At 59.0% G+C, this 25,436-nt stretch overlaps 1 protein-coding gene across 1 annotated transcript; it reads left to right on the plus strand.

Moving 5' to 3' along the window:
* The first annotated feature begins 1,462 nt into the window (after nucleotides 1–1,462).
* On the plus strand, nucleotides 1,463–25,436 carry LOC132383714 (uncharacterized). Its single transcript, XM_059954903.1, has 6 exons — nucleotides 1,463–1,566; nucleotides 8,309–8,547; nucleotides 18,780–18,833; nucleotides 21,153–21,190; nucleotides 23,231–23,343; nucleotides 25,025–25,436. The coding sequence occupies exons 1-6, from the start codon at nucleotides 1,463–1,465 to the stop codon at nucleotides 25,116–25,118; spliced, it is 642 nt and encodes a 213-aa protein (XP_059810886.1). The 3' UTR covers nucleotides 25,119–25,436.

Genomic DNA, 25,436 nt, shown 5'->3' on the forward strand with positions numbered 1-25,436 from the left:
CTCGACCCCCCACCAGCGACTCGACCCCCCACCAGGTACTCGACCCCCCACCAGTGACTCGACCCCCTACCAGCGACTCGACCCCCCACCAGCGACTCGACCCCCCACCAGTGACTCGACCCCCTACCAGCGACTCGACCCCCCACCAGGGACTCGACCCGATCACCAGGGACTCGACCCCTCACCAGTGACTCGACCCCTCACCAGCGACTCGACCCCCCACCAGTGACTCGACCCCTTACCAGCGACTCGACCCCTCACCAGCGACTCGACCCCTCACCAGTGACTCGACCCCCCCTACCAGTGACTCGACCCCCCACCAGTGACTGGACCCGATCACCAGCGACTCGACCCCCCACCAGCGACTCGACCCCCCCACCAGGGACTTGACCCCACACCAGTGACTCGACTCCCCCACCAGCGACTCGACCCCCCACCAGCGACACGACCCCCCCCCAGTGACTCGACCCTTCACCAGCGACTCGACCCCCCACCAGTGACTCGACCCCCCACCAGTGACTCGACCCCCCACCAATGACTCGACCCCCCACCAGTGACTCGACCCGATCTCCAGCGACTCGACCCCCCACCAATGACTCGACCCCTCACCAGGGACTCGACCCCTCACCAGTGACTCGACCCGATCACCAGCGACTCGACCCCTCACCAGGGACTCGACCCCTCACCAGTGACTCGACCCGATCACCAGCGACTCGACCCCCACCAGCGACTCGACCCCCCACCAGCGACTCGACCCGATCACCAGCGACTCGACCCCCCACCAGCGACTCGACCCCCCACCAGCGACTCGACCCCTCACCAGCGACTCGACCCCCCACCAGCGACTCGACCCCCCCCAGTGACTGGACCCGATCACCAGCGACTCGACCCCTCACCAGTGACTCGACCCCCCACCAGCGACTCAAGCCGCACACTTTCCAAACAATTTCCAATGCTTACGTGCATTGGGAATTTGCCGTGGGGTGTCAGTCAGGCTGTGACATGCAACAACGTTTAACAATGATAAATAATAAATAATTATTTAAAAATAAAAATAGGGGTTAAAGTATGGACATGGAATAAACTGTGCATAAATACATCAATCCCAACGTGAATTTACAATGTCAACAACATTATAAGAAATGGTTTGAATTCTTTACTGAGGTGATAGAGGGGGTTGGGGAGGAAGATTAATGGTTGATCAGATTAACTGCCCGGGGGAAGAAACTTCTATAAGATTTTGTTTTAAAAGCCCTGTAGAGCTTTCGGGAAAGGTGGTTTGCTGGGTGTGGGTCAGAATCATTTGTCCTGCCCACGTCTTCGCCCCGGACACAGAGCAGCCAGACCGCGGCCAGACGCCTTTCCGCCAAGGTGAGGGTCCGCTACGGTTCTCACGTATTGTGAGAGGGGTACCAGACAGTAAGGGCTGACGTGAGGACGCTCTCCCTAGACTTGCTCCGGTATGCTCGGAGAACCTCACCAAGTGCCTCCTCAGTCACACGAGTTCTCGTTCTCGGAGAGCGAGGGATCCTCCTCCCTCCAGCTCCTCCGGTGCTCGGCAGAAATGTTGGCCGAATCCCAGAGATCTCTCTCCTCCTGCCCGCTCCGTTAACGCTCACCAGTCTTCAGTACCAGCGGGCAAGTTCCAGTCCGGGGTCTTTCCCCAATGTACACACCTCCGAGAGGACCACCACCCTGTCGTAGGGTTCGGAGGCTCGCCTGCCTCAGTGACCCGGAGAGCGACGTTGGCTGGAGTCGGGGCTTTGGCCCTTGGTGGGGTCACCCATGCCAAACAGGGTCAAAGGGCAGAGGTCAGACAGAGAGTGGTCCACCGGCCCTCCAGGTTCAGGGCTAACAACGGAAACAGCAGCGGAGAATCCTTCTAATGTCCATCGTATCCAGCAGTGACAGGAAGCCAGTGCGGGAGGGCTTTTAAAGTGGAACAGTTCCACTCTGTCAATCTCGGAAGCCCATCACCCATGTGCCCAAGTGTCTCTAAATTGTCCCTAATGTATCCACCTCTCCCACCAGGGGATTCCACACACCCACCACCCTCAGTGTGAAAAAAACTACCCCTGACATCCCCCCACCCCCAGACTTTCCTCCAATCACCTAACAATCACGCTCCCTCGTATGAGCCACTTCCACCCGGGGGAAAAGTCTCCGACTGTCCACTCGATCTGTGCCTCTTACCATCTTGTACCCCTCTATCAAGCCACCTCTCATCCTCATTCACTCCCGAGAGAAAAGCCCCAGCTCGCTCAAACTCTCCTCGTGAGACGTGCTCTCAATTTCTCCATCATCCATGTACCCTTTGAAGAGTCTTCTAAATGCCCCCAAAGGGTGGTAGAGTACTCTGGTGGTCAGTACAACGCTTTACGGTACAGACAACCCAGGTTTGATTCCCACTGCCGCCTGTGAGGAGATTGTACGATCTCCCCATGACCGTGTAGATACTCCCCCCTCCCCCCCGGTGCTCCGGTTTCCTCCCACAGTCCGAAGACGTACTGGTTGGCAGGTTAATTGCTCATTGTAAATTATTGCCCGTGATTAGTCCACGGTTGCTGGGCAACGCTGCCCGGAGGGCCGGAAATCCCTGTTCTGCACTGTACCCCAATAAATAAATAATTTCTGCCTCTACCTCGGCCCCTGGCAGAGCTCCTCCGGGGTGGAGTGGGGACGTCGGAGGAGGAGGAATCGGCCCATCGATAGCGCACCAGCCGATGATTCTCCCCACACTCCCATCAACTGCCCTCCACATATCTACCCCTCTCTCTCTTTCTCACACACATCCACACTCACTCACACTCACTCACACTCACATCTACACTCACTCACACTCACATCCACGCTCACTCACACACACACTCACATCCACACTCACTCACACTCACATCCACACTCTCTCACACTCACATCTACACTCACTCGCACTCACATCCACGCTCTCTCACACACACATCCACATACACACTCACTCACATCCACACTCACTCACACTCACATCTACACTCACTCACACTCACATCCACGCTCACTCACACACACATCCACACACACACTCACATCTACACTCACTCACACTAACATCCACACTCACTCACACACACACATCCACGCTCACTCACACTCACACACATCCACGCTCACTCTCACACACATCCACACTCACTCACACATACATCCACGCTCACTCTCACACACATCCACACTCACTCTCACACACATCCACACTCACTCACACTCACATCCATGCTCACTCACACACACATCCACACTCACACTCACATCCACACTCACTCACACTCACATCTACACTCACTCACACACACACATCCACGCTCACTCTCACACACATCCACATTCACTCTCACACACATCCACACTCACTCACACTCACATCCACGCTCACTCACACACACATCCACACTCACACTCACATCCACACTCACTCACACTCACATCCACACTCACTCACACTCACTCACACTCACATCCACACTCACACACACACATCCACACTCACACTCACATCCTCGCTCACATCCACGTTCACTCACACACACATCCACACTCACTCACACTCACATCCACACTCACTCACACACATCCACATTCACTCACACTCACATCCACACTCACACACACACATCCACACTCACTCACACTCACATCTACACTCACTCACACACACATCCACGCTCACTCACACACACATCCACACTCACACACACATCCACGCTCACTCACACTCACATCCACGTTCACTCTCACACATCCACACTCACACTCACATCCACACTCACTCTCACTCTCACTCACACACACATCCACGCTCACTCACACACACATCCACGCTCACTCACACTCACATCCACGTTCACTCTCACACACATCTACGCTCACTCACACTCACATCCACGCTCTCTCACACACTCATCCACGCTCACTCACACACACATCCACGCTCACTCTCACTCACATCCACACTCACTCACACACACATCCACGCTCACTCACACTCACATCCACGCTTCTCACACACATCCACACTCACATCCACGTTCACTCTCACACACATCCACGTTCACTCACACACATCCACACTCACACTCACATCCACACTCACTGTCACTCACATCCACACTCACTCACACACACATCCACGCTCACTCACACTCACATCCACGTTCACTCTCACACACATCCACGTTCACTCACACACATCCACAGTCACACACACACATCCACACTCACTCTCACACACATCCACACACACTCACACACATCCACACTCGCTCACACTCACATCCACACTCACTCACACACACATCCACGCTCACTCACACTCACATCCACGCTCACTCTCACACACATCTGCACTCACTCACTCTCACATCTACACTCACTCACACTCACATCCACGCTCACTCACACACACATCCACACACACACTCACATCTACACTCACTCACACTCACATCTACACTCACTCACACTAACATCCACACTCACTCACACACACATCCACGCTCACTCACACTCACATCCACACTCACTCTCACACACATCCACGCTCACTCTCACACACATCCACACTCACTCACACACACATCCACGCTCACTCTCACACACATCCACACTCACACACACACATCCACACTCACTCTCTCTCACACACACACACACACACACACACACACACACAGACACACACACAGACACACACACACACACACACACACACACACACACACACACACACACACACACACACACACACACACACGCACACTCTTCTGACCGGTGGGCAATTTACTACAGCCAATTAACCTACTGACTCCACACATCTTTGGGACCTTCAAGTTGATGGCTGGCGAGTAGGTACAGAGGAGATGTCAGGGGTAAGTTTTTTACGCAGAGAGTGGTGAGTGTGTGGACTGGGCTGCTGGTGACGGTGGTGGGGACGGATACAATAAGAGACTCCTGGACGGGTACATGGAGCTTAGAAAAATAGAGGGCTATGGGCAAGCATAGGTAATTTCTAAACTAAGGACTTGTTCAGCATAGCATTGTGGGCCGAAAGGCCTGTTTTATGCTGTAGGTTTTCCATGTTTTTAAGCATCCTCGTCTAACTCTGTGGCCTAGAAAGTTCACCAATACTTCCGCAGGTGGAAAAAGATTTTCAGCACATCCCCATCTCCAAGATTTATCAACGCACCGTCCCATCCCGGCTCTGTACCGGAACGGTTCTGCCCGTGACCGCGGGAAACCACGGAGAGCCGTGGGCACGGCTCAGCTCATCACGGAAACCAGCCTCCCCTCCGCGGGCTCGGTCTGCTCTTCCCGCTGCCTCGGGAAATCAGCCTGCTTGCATTTACCCTATCTATACCCCTCATCATTTTATATACCTATATCATGAGGTAACGTTGCAGCTCTGTAAAACCCTGGTCAGACCATACTTAGACAATAGACAACAGACAGTAGGTGCAGGAGTAGGCCATTCGGCCCTTCTAGCCAGAACCACCATTCACTGTGATCATGGCTGATCATACACAATCAGTACCCCGTTCCTGCCCTCTCCCCATATCCCTTGACCCCGCTATCTATAAGAGCTCTATCTAACTCTCTCTTGAATGCATCCAGAGACTTGGCCTCCACTGCCTTCTGGGGCAGAGCATTCCACAGATCCACCAGTCTCTGGGTGAAAAAGTTTTTCCGCATCTCAGTTCTAAATGGCCAACCCCTTATTCTTAAACTGTGGCCTCTAGTTCTGGACTCACCCATCAGCAGGAACATGCTTCCTGCCTCCAGTGTGTCCAATCCCTTAATAATCTGATATGTTTCAATCAGATCTCCTCTCATCCTTCTAAATTCCAGTGTATACAAGCCCAGTCGCACCAATCTTTCAACATATGACAGTCCCGCCATTCCGGGAATTAACCTTGTGAACCTACACTGCACTCCCTCAATAGCAAGAATGTCCTTCCTCAAACTTGGAGAATTGTGTTCAGTTCTGGTCACCTCATTATAGGAAGAATGTGGAGGCTTTAGAGAGGATGCAGAGGAGATTTACCAGGATCAGAAACAGGTTTAATATATCATGAAATTCACTTTGCATCGGCAGTACAATGCAATGCATGATAAATATAGAAGAACTGAATTACACTATACATACATACATACAAGGTTGGCAGAGGGGAAGAAGCTGTTCCTGAATAGTTGAGTGTGTGTCTTCAGGCTCCTGTACCTCCTCCCTGATGGCAGAGGGGAAGAAGCTGTTCCTGAATCGCTGAGTGTGTGTCTTCAGGCTCCTGTACCTCCTCCCTGATGGCAGAGGGGAAGAAGCTGTTCCTGAATCGTTGACTGTGTGTCTTCAGGCTCCTGTACCCCCTCCCTGATGGCAGAGGGGAAGAAGCTGTTCCTGAATCGTTGAGTGTGGGTCTTCAGGCTCCTGTACCTCCTCCCTGATGGCAGAGGGGAAGAAGCTGTTCCTGAATCGTTGAGTGTGTGTCTTCAGGCTCCTGTACCTCCTCCCTGATGGCAGAGGGGAAGAAGCTGTTCCTGAATCGTTGAGTGTGTGTCTTCAGGCTCCTGTACCTCCTCCCTGACGGCAGAGGGGAAGGGGCTGTTCCTGAATCGTCGAGTGTGTGTCTTCAGGCTCCTGTACGTCCTCCCTGATGGCAGAGGGGAAGAAGCTGTTCCTGAATCGTTGAGTGTGTGTCTTCAGGCTCCTGTACCTCCTCCCTGATGGTAACAATGAGAAGAGGGCATGTCCTGGGTGATGGGGGTCCTTAATGATGGACGCTGCCTTTCTGAGGCATCGCTCCTTGAAGATGCCCTGGATACGACGGCTGCTGCCCGTGATGGAGCTGACTGAGTTTACAACTCCCTGCGGTTTATTCCCATCCTGTGCAGTAGCCCCCATCCCCCCATACCAGACGGTGATGCAGCCAGTCAGAATGCTCCCCAAGTTACATCTGTGGAAGTTTTTGTGTGTTTTAAGTGACAGAACAAATCTCCCCAAACTCTTAACGGGATATAGCCACAGTCGGGCCTGCTTTCTGTCTGCATGGATGTGTTGGGACCAGGTTAGATCTTCAGAGATCTTGACACCCAGGAACTTGAAGCTGCTCACTCTCTCCACCTCTGATCCCTCGGTGAGGACTGGCGTGTGCTCCCTCGTCTCACCCTTCCTGAAGCCCACCATCAGCTCTTCGGTCTCACTGACGCTGAGTGCCGGGTCGTTGCTGTCTCGATTGATCCTGAAGTTGGTTAAAAGGACGGCACGACATTGTGGGCCGAAGGGCCTGTACTTTAGTGCTCTCTGTTCTGTGAGAAGTCAAGGCCCCTTCAAAATAAGAACATAAGGAACAGGAGCGGGAGGCGGGCATCCGGCCCGTCGAGCCTGGCCGCCATTCAATAAGATCACGGCTGATCTGGCCGTGGACTCGTCTCCACCGACCTGCCTTTCCCCCATATTCCTTAATTCCCCCATATCCCTTAATTCCCCCATAACCCTTAATTCCCACATAACCCTTAATTCCCCCATAACTCTTAATTCCCCCATATCCCTTAATTCCCCCACAACTCAATTCCCCCAGAACTCTTAATTCCCCATAACCCTTAATTCCCCCACAATTAATTCCCCCATAACTCTTAATTCCCCCATAACTCTTAATTCCCCCATAACCCTTAATTCCCCCATAACTTAATTCCCCCATAACCCTTACTTCCCCCATAACTCTTAATTCCCTCATAACCCTTAATTCCCCCATAACTCTTAATTCCCCCATATCCCTTAATTCCCCCACAACTCTTAATTCCCCCATAACCCTTAATTCCCCCACAATTAATTCCCCCCATAACTCTTAATTCCCGCATAACCCTTAATTCCCGCATAACCCTTAATTCCCCCATATCCCTTAATTCCCGCATAACCCTTAATTCCCCCATATCCCTTAATTCCCCCATAACTCTTAATTCCCCCATATCCCTTAATTCCCCCATATCCCTTAATTCCCCCACTGTGCAAAAATCCAAACTGCTTCATTGGGCAGAGAATTCCACAGATTCGCCACCCTCTGGGAAAAGCTGTTCCTCTTCATCTCCATCCTAAATCTACTCCCCCCCACCCCCGACTCTCAACGACCAGCGGAAACGACGTTCCTGCCTCTATCTTATCTACCCACTTTATGATTCTATATGTTTCTAGAAGATCTATAAATAAAATTTGACCATGAGAAATTTGATTTTACAGAACAATGATCTCCCTGTTTCGGCCCCACCCCCCCCCCCCCCCCCCCAGCCCCCACGTCCAGCCGGCGTCCTTCAGCCGCGGTGAAACGTCAGTGCGGACGCCCGGAGCCGCCTGTATCTTTTTCTGTTCCCGACACCAAGACAGGTTTGCTCCTGCCGACATCTCGGAGACGTCCACGCTGGGGGTGAGCTCGCCGGCCGTCCCGCAGGTCAGTTCCCGCGGTCGGTCTCGGGACGGGACCCCGCTCTGTGTCCTCCCGGATTCCACAGACCCGCCCACGGAGCTCGGTACGGAAAGAGGTCGCGGACTCCAGGGCCGGAGAATCCCTCCCGGTGAGGGAGGTCACGGTCGGATCGACGGGGGTGGGGGTGGGGGACTGTCGTGTGCTGGGGAGAGGGGGTGTCCTGTGCTGGGGAGAGGGGGTGTCGTGTGCTGGAGAGAGGGGGTGTCGTGTGCTGGGGAGAGGGGGTGTCGTGTGCTGGAGAGAGGGGGTGTCGTGTGCTGGGGAGAGGGGGTGTCGTGTGCTGGAGAGAGGGGGTGTCGTGTGCTGGGGAGAGGGGGTGTCGTGTGCTGGGGAGAGGGGGTGTCGTGTACTGGAGAGATGGGGTGTCGTGTACTGGGGAGAGGGGGTGTCGTGTGCTGGAGAGAGGGGGTGTCGTGTGCTGGAGAGAGGGGGTGTCGTGTGCTGGGGAGAGGGGGTGTCGTGTGCTGGGGAGAGGGGGTGTCGTGTACTGGAGAGATGGGGTGTCGTGTACTGGGGAGAGGGGGTGTCCTGTGCTGGGGAGAGGGGGTGTCGTGTGCTGGAGAGAGGGGGTGTCGTGTGCTGGGGAGAGGGGGTGTCGTGTGCTGGAGAGAGGGGGTGTCGTGTGCTGGGGAGAGGGGGTGTCGTGTGCTGGAGAGAGGGGGTGTCGTGTGCTGGGGAGAGGGGGTGTCGTGTGCTGGAGAGAGGGGGTGTCGTGTGCTGGAGAGAGGGGGTGTCGTGTGCTGGAGAGAGGGGGGTGTCGTGTGCTGGGGAGAGGGGATGTCGTGTGCTGGAGAGAGGGGGTGTCGTGTGCTGGGGAGAGGGGGTGACGTGTGCTGGAGAGAGGGGGTGTCGTGTGCTGGAGAGAGGGGGGTGTCGTGTGCTGGAGAGAGGGGGTGTCGTGTGCTGGGGAGAGGGGGTGTCGTGTGCTGGAGAGAGGGGGTGTCGTGTGCTGGAGAGAGGGGGTGTCGTGTGCCGGGGAGAGGAGGTGTCGGGTGCCGGGGAGAGGGTGTGTCGTGTGCTGGAGAGAGGGGGATGTCGTGTGCTGGAGAGAGGGGGTGTCGTGTGCTGGAGAGAGGTGGTGTCGTGTACTGGAGAGATGGGGTGTCGTGTGCTGGAGAGAGGGGGTGCCGTGTACTGGAGAGATGGGGTGTCGTGTGCTGGGGAGAGGGGGTGTCGCGTGCTGGAGAGAGGAGATGTCGTGTGCTGGAGAGTGGGTGTCGTGTACTGGGGAGAGGGGATGTAGTGTGCTGGAGAGAGGGGGTGTCGTGTGCTGGAGAGAGTGGGTGTCGTGTTCTGGAGAGAGGGGATGTAGTGTGCTGGAGAGAGGGGGTGTCGTGTGCTGGAGAGAGGGGGGTGTCGTGTGCTGGGGAGAGGGGGTGTCGTGTGCTGGAGAGAGGGGGTGTCGTGTGCTGGGGAGAGGGGGTGACGTGTGCTGGAGAGAGGGGGTGTCGTGTGCTGGAGAGAGGGGGGTGTCGTGTGCTGGAGAGAGGGGGTGTCGTGTGCTGGGGAGAGGGGGTGTCGTGTGCTGGAGAGAGGGGGTGTCGTGTGCTGGAGAGAGGGGGTGTCGTGTGCTGGGGAGAGGGGGTGTCGTGTGCTGGGGAGAGGGGGTGTCGTGTACTGGAGAGATGGGGTGTCGTGTACTGGGGAGAGGGGGTGTCGTGTGCTGGAGAGAGGGGGTGTCGTGTGCTGGGGAGAGGGGGTGTCGTGTACTGGAGAGATGGGGTGTCGTGTACTGGGGAGAGGGGGTGTCGCGTGCTGGAGAGAGGAGATGTCGTGTGCTGGAGAGGGGGTGTCGTGTACTGGGGAGAGGGGATGTAGTGTGCTGGAGAGAGGGGGTGTCGTGTGCTGGAGAGAGTGGGTGTCGTGTTCTGGAGAGAGGGGATGTAGTGTGCTGGGGAGAGGGGGTGTCGTGTGCTGGAGAGAGGGGATGTCGTGTTCTGGAGAGAGGGGGTGTCGTGTACTGGGGAGAGGGGGTGTCGTGTGCTGGGGATAGGGGGTGTCGTGTGCTGGGGAGAGGGGTGTCGAGTGCTGGAGAGGGGTGTGTCGTGTGCTGGGGATAGGGGGTGTCGTATGTTGGGGAGAGGGGGTGTCGTGTGCTGGAGAGGGGTGTGTCGTGTGCTGGGGAGAGGGGGTGTCGTGTGCTGGGGAGAGGGGGTGTCGTGTGCTGGGGAGAGGGGGATGTCGTGTGCCGGGGAGAGGAGGTGTCGGGTGCCGGGGAGAGGGTGTGTCGTGTGCTGGAGAGAGGGGGATGTCGTGTGCTGGAGAGAGGGGGTGTCGTGTGCTGGAGAGAGGTGGTGTCGTGTACTGGAGAGATGGGGTGTCGTGTGCTGGAGAGAGGGGGTGCCGTGTACTGGAGAGATGGGGTGTCGTGTGCTGGGGAGAGGGGATGTCGGTTGCTGGGGAGAGGGGGTGTCGTGTGCTGGGGAGAGGGGGTGTCGCGTGCTGGAGAGAGGAGATGTCGTGTGCTGGAGAGTGGGTGTCGTGTACTGGGGAGAGGGGATGTAGTGTGCTGGAGAGAGGGGGTGTCGTGTGCTGGAGAGAGTGGGTGTCGTGTTCTGGAGAGAGGGGATGTAGTGTGCTGGGGAGAGGGGGTGTCGTGTGCTGGAGAGAGGGGATGTCGTGTTCTGGAGAGAGGGGGTGTCGTGTTCTGGGGAGAGGGGGTGTCGTGTGCTGGGGATAGGGGGTGTCGTGTGCTGGGGAGAGGGGTGTCGAGTGCTGGAGAGGGGTGTGTCGTGTGCTGGAGAGAGGGGGTGCCGTGTACTGGAGAGATGGGGTGTCGTGTACTGGGGAGAGGGGGGTGTCATGTACTGGAGAGAGGGGGTGTCATGTACTGGGGAGAGGGGGGTGTCGTGTGCTGGAGAGAGGGGGTGTCGTGTGCTGGAGAGAGTGGATGTCGTGTGCTGGAGAGATGGGGTGTCGTGTACTGGAGAGATGGGATGTCGTGTGCTGGGGAGAGGTGGTGTCGTGTGCTGGGGAGAGGTGGTGTCGTGTACTGGAGAGATGGGGTGTCATGTACTGGGGAGAGGGGGGTGTCGTGTACTGGGGAGAGGGGGATGTCGTGTACTGGAGAGAGGGGGTGTCGTGTACTGGAAAGAGGGGGTGTCGTGTGCTGGAGAGAGTGGGTGTCGTGTGCTGGAGAGAGGGGGTGTCGTGTGCTAGAGAGAGTGGATGTCGTGTGCTGGAGAGAGGGTGTGTCGTGTGCTGGAGAGAGGGGGTGCCGTGCACTGGAGAGAGGGGGTGTCGTGTACTGGAGAGAGGGGGTGCCGTGCACTGGAGAGAGGGGGTGTCGTGTACTGGAGAGAGGGGGTGCCGTGCACTGGAGAGAGGGGGTGTCGTGTACTGGAGAGAGGGGGTGCCGTGCACTGGAGAGAGGGGGTGTCGTGTGCTGGAGAGAGTGGGTGTCGTGTGCTGGGGAGAGGGGGTGTCGTGTGCTGGAGAGAGGGGGTGTCGTGTGCTGGGGAGAGGGGGTGTCGTGTGCTGGAGAGAGGGGGTGTCGTGTGCTGGGGAGAGGGGGTGTCGTGTGCTGGAGAGAGTGGGTGTCGTGTGCTGGAGAGAGTGGGTGTCGTGTGCTGGAGAGAGTGGGTGTCGTGTACTGGAAAGAGGGGGTGCCGTGCACTGGAGAGAGGGGGTGTCGTGTACTGGAGAGAGGGGGTGTCGTGTGCTGGAGAGAGGGGGTGTCGTGTACTGGGGAGAGGGGGTGTCGTGTGCTGGGGATAGGGGGTGTCGTGTGCTGGGGAGAGGGGTGTCGAGTGCTGGAGAGGGGTGTGTCGTGTGCTGGGGATAGGGGGTGTCGTGTGTTGGGGAGAGGGGGTGTCGTGTGCTGGAGAGGGGTGTGTCGTGTGCTGGGGAGAGGGGGTGTCGTGTGCTGGGGAGAGGGGGTGTCGTGTGCTGGGGAGAGGGGGATGTCGTGTGCCGGGGAGAGGAGGTGTCGGGTGCCGGGGAGAGGGTGTGTCGTGTGCCGGGGAGAGGGTGTGTCGTGTGCTGGAGAGAGGGGGATGTCGTGTGCTGGAGAGAGGGGGTGTCGTGTGCTGGAGAGAGGTGGTGTCGTGTACTGGAGAGATGGGGTGTCGTGTGCTGGAGAGAGGGGGTGCCGTGTACTGGAGAGATGGGGTGTCGTGTACTGGGGAGAGGGGGGGTGTCATGTACTGGAGAGAGGGGGTGTCATGTACTGGGGAGAGGGGGGTGTCGTGTGCTGGAGAGAGGGGGGTGTCGTGTGCTGGAGAGAGTGGATGTCGTGTGCTGGAGAGATGGGGTGTCGTGTACTGGAGAGATGGGATGTCGTATGCTGGGGAGAGGTGGTGTCGTGTACTGGAGAGATGGGGTGTCATGTACTGGGGAGAGGGGGGTGTCGTGTGCTGGGGAGAGGGGGTGTCGTGTGCTGGAGAGAGTGGATGTCGTGTGCTGGAGAGAGGGGGTGTCGTGTACTGGAAAGAGGGGGTGCCGTGCACTGGAGAGAGGGGGGTTTCGTGTACTGGAGAGAGGGGGTGCCGTGCACTGGAGAGAGGGGGTGTCGTGTGCTGGAGAGAGTGGGTGTCGTGTGCTGGGGAGAGGGGGTGTCGTGTGCTGGAGAGAGGGGGTGTCGTGTGCTGGGGAGAGGGGGTGTCGTGTGCTGGAGAGAGGGGGTGTCGTGTGCTGGGGAGAGGGGGTGTCGTGTGCTGGAGAGAGGAGGTGTCGTGTGCTGGAGAGAGGGGGTGTCGTGTGCTATGGAGAGGAGGTGTCGTGTGCTGGAGAGAGGGGGTGTCGTGTGCTGGAGAGAGGGGGTGTCGTGTGCTGGAGAGAGGGGGGTGTCGTGTGCTGGGGAGAGGGGGATGTCGTGTGCTGGAGAGAGGGGGTGTCGTGTGCTGGAGAGAGTGGGTGTCGTGTGCTGGAGAGAGTGGGTGTCGTGTGCTGGAGAGAGTGGGTGTCGTGTGCTGGAGAGAGTGGGTGTCGTGTGCTGGAGTGAGTGGGTGTCGTGTGCTGGAGAGAGTGGGTGTCGTGTACTGGAGAGAGTGGGTGTCGTGTGCTGGGGAGAGGGGATGTCGTGTGCTGGAGAGAGGGGGTGTCGTGTGCTGGGGAGAGGGGATGTCGTGTGCTGGAGAGAGGGGGTGTCGTGTGCTGGGGAGAGGGGGTGTCGTGTGCTGGGGAGAGGGGGGTGTCGTGTGCTGGAGAGAGGGGATGTCGTGTGCTGGAGAGAGGGGATGTCGTGTGCTGGAGAGAGGGTGTGTCGTGTGCTGGGGATAGGGGTGTCGTGTGCTGGAGAGAGGAGATGTCGTGTGCTGGAGAGAGGGGATGTCGTGTGTTGGGGAGAGGGGGTGTCGTGTGCTGGAGAGGGGGTGTCGTGTGCTGGAGAGGGGTGTGTCGTGTGCTGGGGAGAGGGGGTGTCGTGTGCTGGGGAGAGGGGGTGTCGTGTGCTGGGGAGAGGGGGATGTCGTGTGCCGGGGAGAGTAGGTGCCGGGTGCCGGGGAGAGGGTGTGTCGTGTGCTGGAGAGAGGGGGATGTCGTGTGCTGGAGAGAGTGGATGTCGTGTGCTGGAGAGAGGGGGTGTCGTGTGCTGGAGAGAGGTGGTGTCGTGTGCTGGAGAGAGGGGGTGTCGTGTGCTGGAGAGAGGGGGTGTCGTGTGCTAGAGAGAGTGGATGTCGTGTGCTGGAGAGAGGGGGTGTCGTGTGCTGGAGAGAGTGGATGTCGTGTGCTGGAGAGAGGGGGTGTCGTGTGCTGGAGAGAGTGGATGTCGTGTGCTGGGGAGAGGGGGTGTCGTGTGCTGGAGAGAGGTGGTGTCGTGTGCTGGAGAGAGGGGGTGTCGTGTACTGGAGAGATGGGGTGTCGTGTGCTGGAGAGAGTGGATGTCGTGTGCTGGGGAGAGGTGGTGTCGTGTACTGGAGAGATGGGGTGTCATGTACTGGGGAGAGGGGGGTGTCGTGTGCTGGGGAGAGGGGGTGTCGTGTGCTGGAGAGAGTGGATGTCGTGTGCTGGAGAGAGGGGGTGTCGTGTACTGGAAAGAGGGGGTGCCGTGCACTGGAGAGAGGGGGTGTCGTGTACTGGAGAGAGGGGGTGCCGTGCACTGGAGAGAGGGGGTGTCGTGTGCTGGAGAGAGTGGGTGTCGTGTGCTGGAGAGAGGGGGTGTCGTGTGCTGGAGAGAGTGGGTGTCGTGTGCTGGAGAGAGTGGGTGTCGTGTGCTGGAGAGAGGGGATGTAGTGTGCTGGAGAGAGGGGATGTCGTGTGCTGGAGAGAGGGGGTGTCGTGTGCTGGAGAGAGGGGGATGTCGTGTGCTGGTGAGAGGGGGTGTCGTGTGCTGGAGAGAGGGGGTGTCGTGTGCTGGAGAGGGGGATGTCGTGTGCTGGAGAGAGGGGGATGTCGTGTGCTGGAGAGAGGGGATGTCGTGTGCTGGAGAGAGAGGATGTCTTTTGCTGGAGAGAGGGGATGTCTTTTGCTGGGGAGAGGGAATGTCGTGTGCTGGAGTGAGGGGGTGTCGTGTGCTGGAGAGGGGGGTGCCGTGTGCTGGAGAGTGGGGGTGTCGTGTGCTGGAGAGAGGGGATGTCGTGTTCTGGAGAGAGGGGGTGTCGTGTGCTGGAGAGGGGGTGTCGTGTGCTGGAGAGGGGTGTGTCGTGTGCTGGGGAGAGGGGGTGTCGTGTGCTGGGGAGAGGGGGTGTCGTGTGCTGGGGAGAGGGGGATGTCGTGTGCCGGGGAGAGTAGGTGCCGGGTGCCGGGGAGAGGGTGTGTCGTGTGCTGGAGAGAGGGGGATGTCGTGTGCTGGAGAGAGTGGATGTCGTGTGCTGGAGAGAGGGGGTGTCGTGTGCTGGAGAGAGGTGGTGTCGTGTGCTGGAGAGAGGGGGTGTCGTGTGCTGGAGAGAGGGGGTGTCGTGTGCTAGAGAGAGTGGATGTCGTGTGCTGGAGAGAGGGGGTGTCGTGTGCTGGAGAGAGTGGATGTCGTGTGCTGGAGAGAGGGGGTGTCGTGTGCTGGAGAGAGTGGATGTCGTGTGCTGGGGAGAGGGGGTGTCGTGTGCTGGAGAGAGGTGGTGTCGTGTGCTGGAGAGAGGGGGTGTCGTGTACTGGAGAGATGGGGTGTCGTGTGCTGGAGAGAGTGGATGTCGTGTGCTGGGGAGAGGTGGTGTCGTGTACTGGAGAGATGGGGTGTCATGTACTGGGGAGAGGGGGGTGTCGTGTGCTGGGGAGAGGGGGTGTCGTGTGCTGGAGAGAGTGGATGTCGTGTGCTGGAGAGAGGGGGTGTCGTGTACTGGAAAGAGGGGGTGCCGTGCACTGGAGAGAGGGGGTGTCGTGTACTGGAGAGAGGGGGTGCCGTGCACTGGAGAGAGGGGGTGTCGTGTGCTGGAGAGAGTGGGTGTCGTGTGCTGGAGAGAGGGGGTGTCGTGTGCTGGAGAGAGTGGGTGTCGTGTGCTGGAGAGAGTGGGTGTCGTGTGCTGGAGAGAGGGGATGTAGTGTGCTGGAGAGAGGGGATGTCGTGTGCTGGAGAGAGGGGGTGTCGTGTGCTGGAGAGAGGGGGATGTCGTGTGCTGGTGAGAGGGGGTGTCGTGTGCTGGAGAGAGGGGGTGTCGTGTGCTGGAGAGGGGGATGTCGTGTGCTGGAGAGAGGGGGATGTCGTGTGCTGGAGAGAGGGGATGTCGTGTGCTGGAGAGAGAGGATGTCTTTTGCTGGAGAGAGGGGATGTCTTTTGCTGGGGAGAGGGAATGTCGTGTGCTGGAGTGAGGGGGTGTCGTGTGCTGGAGAGGGGGGTGCCGTGTGCTGGAGAGTGGGGGTGTCGTGTGCTGGAGAGAGGGGATGTCGTGTTCTGGAGAGAGGGTGTGTCGTGTGCTGGAGAGAGGGGGTGTCGTGTGCTGGAGAGATGGGATGTCTTTTGCTGGAGAGAGGGGATGTCGTGTTCTGGAGAGAGGGTGTGTCGTGTGCTGGAGAGAGGGGATGTCGTGTTCTGGAGAGAGGGGGTGTCGTGTACTGGGGAGAGGGGATGTCGTGTGCTGGGGATTGGGGGTGTCGTGTGCTGGGGAGAGGGGGTGTCGTGTGCTGGAGAGGGGTGTGTCGTGTGCTGGGGATAGGGGGTGTCGTGTGCTAGGGAGAGGGGTTTCGTGTGCTGGAGAGGGGTGTGTCGTGTGCTGGGGAGAGGGGGGTGTCGTGTGCTGGAGAGAGTGGGTGTCGTGTGCTGGAGAGAGTGGGTGTCGTGTACTGGAGAGAGGGGGTGTCGTGTGCTGAAGAGAGGGGATGTCGTGTGCTGGGGAGAGGGGATGTCGTGTGCTGGAGAGAGGGGGTGTCGTGTGCTGGGGAGAGGGGATGTCGTGTGCTGGGGAGAGGGGGATGTCGTGTGCTGGAGAGAGGGGATGTCTTTTGCTGGAGAGAGGGGATGTCTTTTGCTGGGGAGAGGGGATGTCGTGTGCTGGAGTGAGGGGGTGTCGTGTGCTGGAGAGGGGGGTGCCGTGTGCTGGAGAGTGGGGGTGTCGTGTGCTGGAGAGAGGGGATGTCGTGTTCTGGAGAGAGGGTGTGTCGTGTGCTGGAGAGAGGGGGTGTCGTGTGCTGGAGAGAGGGGATGTCTTTTGCTGGAGAGAGGGGATGTCGTGTTCTGGAGAGAGGGTGTGTCGTGTGCTGGAGAGAGGGGGTGTCGTGTGCTGGGGAGAGGGGATGTCGGTTGCTGGGGAGAGGGGGTGTCGTGTGCTGGAGAGAGGGGATGTCGTGTTCTGGAGAGAGGGGGTGTCGTGTACTGGGGAGAGGGGATGTCGTGTGCTGGGGATTGGGGGTGTCGTGTGCTGGGGAGAGGGGGTGTCGTGTGCTGGAGAGTGGTGTGTCGTGTGCTGGGGATAGGGGGTGTCGTGTTCTAGGGAGAGGGGGTTTCGTGTGCTGGAGAGGGGTGTGTCGTGTGCTGGGGAGAGGGGGTGTCGTGTGCTGGGGAGAGGGGGATGTCGTGTGCTGGGGAGAGGAGGTGTCGAGTGCCGGGGAGAGGGTGTGCTGGAGAGAGGGGGTGTCGTGTGCTGGAGAGAGGTGGTGTCGTGTGCTGGGGAAAGGGGATGTCGTGTGCTGGGGAGAGGGGGTGTCGTGTGCTGGAGAGAGTGGATGTCGTGTACTGGAGAGATGGGGTGTCGTGTACTGGGGAGAGGGGGGGTGTCGTGTGCTGGAGAGAGGGGGTGTCGTGTGCTGTAGAGAGTGGATGTCGTGTGCTGGAGAGAGGGGGTGTCGTGTACTGGAAAGAGGGGGTGCCGTGCACTGGAGAGAGGGGGTGTCGTGTACTGGAGAGAGGGGTGTCGTGTCCTGGGGAGAGGGGGTGTCGTGTGCCTGGGAGTGGGGTTGTCGTGCGCTGGAGAAAGGATGTCGTGTGCTGGGGAGAGGGGCGTGTTTGTGCTGGAGAGAGGGGGTGTCGTGCGCTAGGGAGAGGGGATGTCGTGTGCTAGGGAGAGGGGGTGTCGTGTGCTGGGGAGAGGGGATGTCGTGTGCTGGGGAGAGGGGATGTCGTGTGCTGGAGAGAGGGGATGTCGTGTGCTAGGGAGAGGGGATGTCGTGTGCTGGGGAGAGGGGATGTCGTGTGCTAGGGAGAGGGGATGTCGTGTGCTGGGGAGAGGGGGTGTCGTGTGCTGGGGAGAGGGGGTGTCGTGTGCTGGAGAGAGGGGATGTCGTGTGCTGGGGAGAGGGGGTGTCGTGTGCTGGGGAGAGGGGGTGTCGTGTGCTGGAGAGAGGGGGTGTCGTGTGCTGGAGAGAGGGGATGTCGTGTGCTGGGGAGAGGGCGTGTCTTGTGCTGGAGAGGGGGATGTCGTGTGCTGGAGAAGGGATGTCGTGTGCTGGGGGAGAGGCGTGTCGTGTGCTAGGGAGAGGGGGTGTCGTGTGCTGGGGAGAGGGCGTGTCTTGTGCTGGAGAGGGGGATGTCGTGTGCTGGAGAAGGGATGTCGTGTGCTGGGGAGAGGGCGTGTCGTGTGCTAGGGAGAGGGGGTGTCGTGTGCTGCGGAGAGGGCGTGTCTTGTGCTGGAGAGAGTGGATGTCGTGTGCTGGAGAAGGGATGTCGTGTACTGGAGAGATGGGGTGTCGTGTGCTGGAGAGAGGGGGTGTCGAGTGCTGGGGAGAGGGGGGTGTCGTGTGCTAGGGAGAGGGGGTGTCGTGTGCTGAGGAGAGGGGGTGTCGTGTGCTGTCTCCACCACCGGCTACGGTACTGAGGGCATTGCCTGGAATTTGCTCCAGTCATTTGTCTCGGCCACGTCTGTTAGACAAGGGTAGGACCGAACCAGCTGTCGGGGCAGGTATTCGGGGAGGGACGGTGTGGGGGAATCTCTATATAAACCAACTTTCTGACGTTATGTCAATTCCTTTCAGGGTTCAACATGAAGATGTGGCTCGGTCTCGCCCTCCTGCTCTACCCTGGTCCCGGTGAGTGGGTCCTCCGAGCGGGCAGGGCGGGGCGCGTGGAGTAGGTGTGGGGCAGCGGGAGGTCCTGGGGAAGAGATGAGAGCAAAGACGCAGCCTGGCCGTTCAGCAGAGGACAGGTGGAATGCAGCTCTGCGGGAGGGGCGGGGAGGAAGCTGACTGTGGAGGTGGTGAGGAGGCAGCTCTGCGGGAGGGGCGGGGAGGAAGCTGACTGTGGAGGTGGTGAGGAGGGAGCACTGCGGGAGGGGCGGGGAGGAAGGTGACTATGGAGGTGGTGAGGAGGCAGCACTGCGGGAGGGGCGGGGAGGAAGATGACTGTGGAGATGGTGAGGAGGGAGCACTGCGGGAGGGGCGGGGAGGAAGCTGACTGTGGAGGTGGTGAGGAGGGAGCACTGCGGGATGGGCGGGGAGGAAGGTGACTATGGAGGTGGTGAGGAGGCAGCACTGCGGGAGGGGCGGGGAGGAAGATGACTGTGGAGATGGTGAGGAGGGAGCACTGCGGGAGGGGCGGGGAGGAAGGTGACTATGGAGGTGGTGAGGAGGCAGCACTGCGGGAGGGGCGGGGAGGAAGATGACTGTGGAGGTGGTGAGGAGGGAGCACTGCGGGAGGGCCGGGGAGGAAGATGACTGTGGAGGTGGTGAGGAGGGAGCACTGCGGGAGGGGCGGGGAGGAAGATGACTGTGGAGGTGGTGAGGAGGGAGCACTGCGGGAGGGGCGGGGAGGAAGATGACTATGGAGGTGGTGAGGAGGGAGCACTGCGGGAGGGGCGGGGAGGAAGATGACTGTGGAGGTGGTTTTAAAATATAAAGACCATAAGACATAGGAGCAGCATCGGTCCATTCGGCCCATCGATCCTTCTCCACCGTCTGATTTACTATCCCTCTGAACCCCATTCTTCTGCCTTCTCCCCGTAATCTTTGATGCCCTCTCCAATGTCGGTATATCCTTTCTAAAATAAGGAGCCCAAAACTGCACACAACACAACTGTGGCCTCACGAGTGTCTTATAGAGCCTCAACATCACATCCCTGCTCTCATATTCTATACTACTAGAAATGAATGCCAACATTGCATTTGTCTTCTTCACCACCGACTCAACATGCAGGTTAACCTTTGTAGCATCTTGCAGAAGGACTCCAAAATCCCTTTGCATCTCTGCGGTTTGAATTCCCTCCCCATCTAAATAATAGTCTGTCCGTTTATTTCTTTCACCAAAGTGCATGACCGTACACTTTCCAACATTGGATTTCACTTCCCACTTCTTTGCCCTATCCAAGTCTCTCTACAGGCTCTCTGTTTCCTCAACATCACCCGCTCCTCCACCTATCTTCGTATAATCGGCAAATTTAGCCACAGATCTATTAATCCCATCGTCCAAATCATTCACATACATCGTAAAAAGCAGTGGTCCCAACACTGGCCCCTGTGGAACTCCACTGGTAACCGGCAGCCAGTCTGAATCGGATCCCTTTATTCCCACTCTCTGTTTTTTGACGACCAGCCAATGCTTCACCCATGCTGGTAACTTCCCTGGGCTGTGCAGCCTCATGTGTGGCAGCTTGTCAAAGGCCATCTGAAAATCCAAGTACACCACATCTACTGCATCTCCTTTTTCTACCCTGCTTGTAATTTCCTCAAAAATTTGCAGTAGGTTAGTCAGGCAGGATTTTCCTTTCAGGAAACCATGCTGGCTTTGGCCTATCTTGTCATGTGCCTCCAGGTACTCCGTAATCTCATCCCTAACAATCGACGCCAACAACTTCCCAACCACTGATGTCAGGCTAACAGATCTATAGTTTCCTTTCTGCCGCCTCCCACCTTTTCAAATAGCGGAGTAACAATTGCAATTTTCCAGTCATCTGGTACAACGCCAGAATCTATCGACTCTTGAAAGATCATTGTTGATGCCTCCGCAATCTCTCCAGCAACTTCCTTCAGAACCCAAGGGTGCATTCCATCAGGTCCAGGAGATTTATCCACCCTCAGAAGATTAATCTTCCTGAGCACCTTCTCAGTTGTCATTTTCACTGCACATACTTCACTTCCCTGACACTCTTGAACATCCAGTGTACTGTAGGTGTCTTCCACTGTGAAGACTGATGCAAAATACACATTCAGTTCCTCTGCCATCTCTGCATCTCTCATTGCAACATCTCCAGCGTCATTTTCTATTGGTCCTAGATCTACCCTCAACTCTCCTTTACCTTTCATATACTTAAAAAAGCTTTTAGTATCATCTTTGAAAATCAATCTCAGGGTGGTATATGGTGACGTGCAGGTCCGTCGATAATACATTCATTTTGCACCTGATCTGTGTTTCAGAACTGTTTAGAACCACGCTGGCATCGCCTGGCATCGAGGTATTCCCGTCTTGGCATCTCCCTCTCCGCGCGCGTCGTCTGCCCTGTCCCCACCTGCACCCTGTCAGAATCGTGGGAGCCGTTCGGCCCATCGAGTCCGTGCAGTGTGGCAGCACAGCAGTCCAGTCCCGTCTCCGTTCCGCAGTCTCAATCCAGTTCCTTTTGGGAAACCATGATCCGGATTCTACCCCACCCACAGGAGAGACTGCAGAGACTCCAGTCCCAAACACACCTTTTAAACTCACAGGGATCCCGCATTCTACCCTCGTTCAACCAGCCGGGAGCCCGTCTCCCGCTACCGTTCACCCTCCGGGACCCTGTCTCCCGCTCCCGTTCACCCTCCGGGACCCTGTCTCCCGGTCCCGTTCACCCTCCGGGACCCTGTCTCCCGCTCCCGTTCACCCTCCGGGACCCTGTCTCCCGCTCCCGTTCACCCTCCGGGACCCTGTCTCCCGCTCCCGTTCACCCTCCGGGACCCTGTCTCCCGCTCCCGTTCACCCTCCGGGACACTGTCTCCCCCTCCCGTTCACCCTCCGGGACCCTGTCTCCTGCTCCCGTTCACCCTCTGGGACCCTGTCTCCCCCTCCCGTTCACCCGCCGGGACCCTGTCTCCCGCTCCCGTTCACCCTCCGGGACCCTCTCTCCCCCTCACGTTCACCCTCCGGGACACTGTCTCCCGCTCCCGTTCACCCTCCGGGACCCTGTCTCCCGCTCCCGTTCACACGCCGGGACCCTGTCTCCCGCTCCCGTTCACCCTCCGGGACCCTGTCTCCCCCTCCCGTTCACCCTCCGGGACCCTGTCTCCCGCTTCCGTTCAACCAGCCGGGACCCTGTCTCCCGCTCCCGTTCACCCTCCGGGACCCTGTCTCCCGCTCCCGTTCACCCTCCGGGACCCAGTCTCCCCCTCCCGTTCACCCTCCGGGACCCTGTCTCCCGCTCCTGTTCACCCTCCGGGACCCTGTCTCCCGCTCCCGTTCACCCTCCCGGACCCTGTCTCCCGCTCCCGTTCACCCTCCGGGACCCTGTCTGCCGCTCCCGTTCACCCTCTGGGACCCTGTCTCCCCCTTCCGTTCACCCTCCGGGACCCTGTCTCCCGCTCCCGTTCACCCTCCGGGACCCTGTCTCCCGCTCCCGTTCACCCTCCGGGACCCTGTCTCCCGCTCCCGTTCACCCTCCGGGACCCTGTCTCCCGCTCCCGTTCACCCTCCGGGACCCTGTCTCCCGCTCCCGCTCCCGTTCACCCACCGGGACCCTGTCTCCCGCTCCCGTTCACCCGCCGGGACCCTGTCTCCCGCTCCCGTTCACCCTCCGGGACCCTGTCTCCCGCTCCCGTTCACCCGCCGGGACCCTGTCTCCCGCTCCCGTTCACCCGCCGGGACCCTGTCTCCCGCTCCCGTTCACCCTCCGGGACCCTCTCTCCCCCTCACGTTCACCCTCCGGGACACTGTCTCCCGCTCCCGTTCACCCTCCGGGACCCTGTCTCCCGCTCCCGTTCACACGCCGGGACCCTGTCTCCCGCTCCCGTTCAACCAGCCGGGACCCTGTCTCCCGCTCCCGTTCACCCTCCGGGACCCTGTCTCCCGCTCCCGTTCACCCTCCGGGACCCTGTCTCCCGCTCCCGTTCACCCTCCGGGACCCTGTCTCCCGCTCCCGTTCACCCTCCGGGACCCTGTCTCCCCCTCCCGTTCACCCTCCGGGACCCTGTCTCCCGCTCCCGTTCAACCAGCCGGGACCCTGTCTCCCGCTCCCGTTCAACCAGCCGGGACCCTGTCTCCCGCTCCCGTTCACCATCCGGGACCCTCTCTCCCGCTCCCGTTCACCCGCCGGGACCCTCTCTCCCGCTCCAGTTCACCTTCCGGGACCCTCTCTCCCGCTCCCGTTCACCCTCACACGCTGTACAAACTCCGCAGTTAAATGAAGGTTAGTTAATGTCCTATGCACGGCGTGTAACGTTGGTGAATGAGACAGTAGCTCGGAAAGTCTCCCTACTCTGCCCCAGTGCTGTCTGTAACCGTGACCGTTTCTCGGTGTTTCTCGCAGCCGAGGTGTGAAGCTTTCTCCTATCACCCTGTCTGTCCGATGGTTCTACAACCCCTGTGTGGCAGCAACGGGGTCACGTTCACCAGCCTCTGCAACCTGTGTCTGTATAACTGGTAAATTACCCGGGTGCTGGGCGGGGGAGGGAGGCCGGGGCTTGCTTTCGCTCTCGCGTCCTGTGTGTTCTGTGTTCTTCTGCCGAGCTTCGTGGGTATGGGGTGTGTGTGTGTGTGTGTGTGTGTGTGTGTGTGTGTGTGTGTGTGTGTGTGTGTGTGTGTGTGTGTGTGTGTGTGTGTCCCGAGGCTGCGTGGGTTGTTCGCGCAAAACTCGCGTTTCACTGCGTGTTCCGACGCGTGTGTGATCGTTAAATCTGAGGCAGAGGGAGAGGGGGAGGCGGAGGTAGGGGAGATAGGCGATGGGGAGGGGCTGGTGAGGGGAGGGGAGAGGGAGACTGAGAGGGGAGAGAGGAGGGGGGCGGCAAGAGGAGAGAGGGGAGAAAGAGGAGAGGGAGGGAGATGGAAGAGGGGAGAGGGAGAGGGAGAGGCAGAAGGGGAGAGAGAGGAGAGGCAGTGGGGAGAGGGGAGAGGGAGGGAAGTGGGGACAGGGAGAGAAGGGGAGAGGCTGTAGGAGGCGGAGAGGGAGATGGAAGTGAGGGCAGGGAGGGGGGGAGAGGCTGTGGGAGGCGGAGAGGGAGATGGAAGTGGGGACAAGGAGAGAGGAAGGGGAGAGGCTGTGGGGAGAATGGAGGTGGAGAGGGACGGGGAGAGGGAGAGAGAGAGGGGAGTTGGAAGAGGGAGAGTGATATGGGAAATGGAAGTGGAGAGGGAGAGGCTGGAGAGGGAGAGAGGGGGGAGTTGGAAGAGGGAGAGTGATGGGAAATGGAAGGTGGAGGGGAGAGGGGGATGTGAGGTGGAGAGGGAGAGGGAGGTGGAGAGGGAGATGGAAGTGGGGACAGGGAGAGAGGAAGGGGAGAGGCTGTGGGGAGAATGGAGGTGGAGAGGGACGGGGAGAGGGAGAGAGAGAGAGGGGAGTTGGAAGAGGGAGAGTGATATGGGAAATGGAAGTCGAGAGGGAGAGGGAGATGTGAGGTGGAGAGGGAGAGGGAGGTGGAGAGGGAGAGAGGGGGGAGTTGGAAGAGGTGAGATGGGAAATGGAAAGGGGAGAGGAGAGGGAGGTGGAGAGGGGAGATGGAGAGGGAGAGGGGGATTTGGAAGAGGGTGATGGGAAATGGAACAGGGGAGATGGAAGAGTGGAGGGAGAGGGGAGGGGGGAAAGGGGAGAGGAGAGGGAGAGAGGGGAGATGGAAGAGTGGAGGGAGAGGGGAGGGGGGAAAGGGGAGGAGAGGGAGAGACAGAGGGGAATTGGAAGAGTGGAGGGAGAGGGGAGGGGGGAAAGGGGAGGAGAGGGAGAGACAGAGGGGAATTGGAAGAGTGGAGGGAGAGGGGAGGGGGGAAAGGGGGAGAGGAGAGGGAGAGAGAGAGGGTTGGAAGAGTGGAGGGAGAGGGGAGGGGGAAAGGGGAGAGAAGAGGGAGAGAGAGAGGGGAGTTGGAAGAGTGGAGGGAGAGGGGAGGGGGAAAGGGGAGAGGAGAGGGAGAGAGAGAGAGGAGTTGGAAGAGTGGAGGGAGAGGGGAGGGGGAAAGGGGAGAGGAGAGGGAGAGAGAGAGAGGGTTGGAAGAGTGGAGGGGGGAAGGGGAGAGGAGAGGGAGAGAGAGAGGGGGAGTTGGAAGAGTGGAGGGGGGGGGAGGGGAGAGGAGAGGCTGTATAAATTGTCAGTGAATAGCTTCCGTTGTGTTGCAGGGGAACCGGCTTCAGGATTAAAATCCTACACGAGGGGCCGTGCGGTTCGTTGGCCGCCCCCACACAATTCAAAATAAAGCGATCAAATGCATAGAAGCGGAGCAGCCTGGGGACGTCCCACGGCAGGAATTGAAGTGCTATGTCCACCCGACCCTTAGCCCGGGCGGGGACAAGCTTACTGGCGTCTGCGATATTGAACCCACCAGGATCTATCTTCTCGACCTCGAATCACCTCAGCGACCGGGCACCAGGGGAGAGTCACGGAATCACAGAACAGAACCAGGCCCTTCAGCCCATCTAGTCCATGCTGCACCATTCGACCCGCCCTCCACAACCCCACCTATGCTTGCACCGCCCTCCGAGTGAAGTTTCGCCCCACGTTCCCCTTAAGCATTTCACCTTCCACCCTTAG

This window comes from Hypanus sabinus, chromosome 31 (genome assembly GCF_030144855.1).
Source record: "Hypanus sabinus isolate sHypSab1 chromosome 31, sHypSab1.hap1, whole genome shotgun sequence".
In the NCBI taxonomy this organism is placed as follows: Eukaryota; Metazoa; Chordata; class Chondrichthyes; order Myliobatiformes; family Dasyatidae; genus Hypanus; species Hypanus sabinus.

Excerpts from the sequence above, each read along its gene's own strand:
- LOC132383714 (XM_059954903.1), top strand. The coding sequence starts at position 1,463 with ATGCTCGGAGAACCTCACCAAGTGCCTCCTCAGTCACACGAGTTCTCG. Across the intron at positions 1,567-8,308 it reads CTCCGGTGCTCGGCAGAAAT|CCCCCACGTCCAGCCGGCGT; the intron begins GTTGGCCGAATC and ends CCCCCCCCCCAG. Across the intron at positions 21,191-23,230 it reads TGGCATCGCCTGGCATCGAG|CCGAGGTGTGAAGCTTTCTC; the intron begins GTATTCCCGTCT and ends TGTTTCTCGCAG.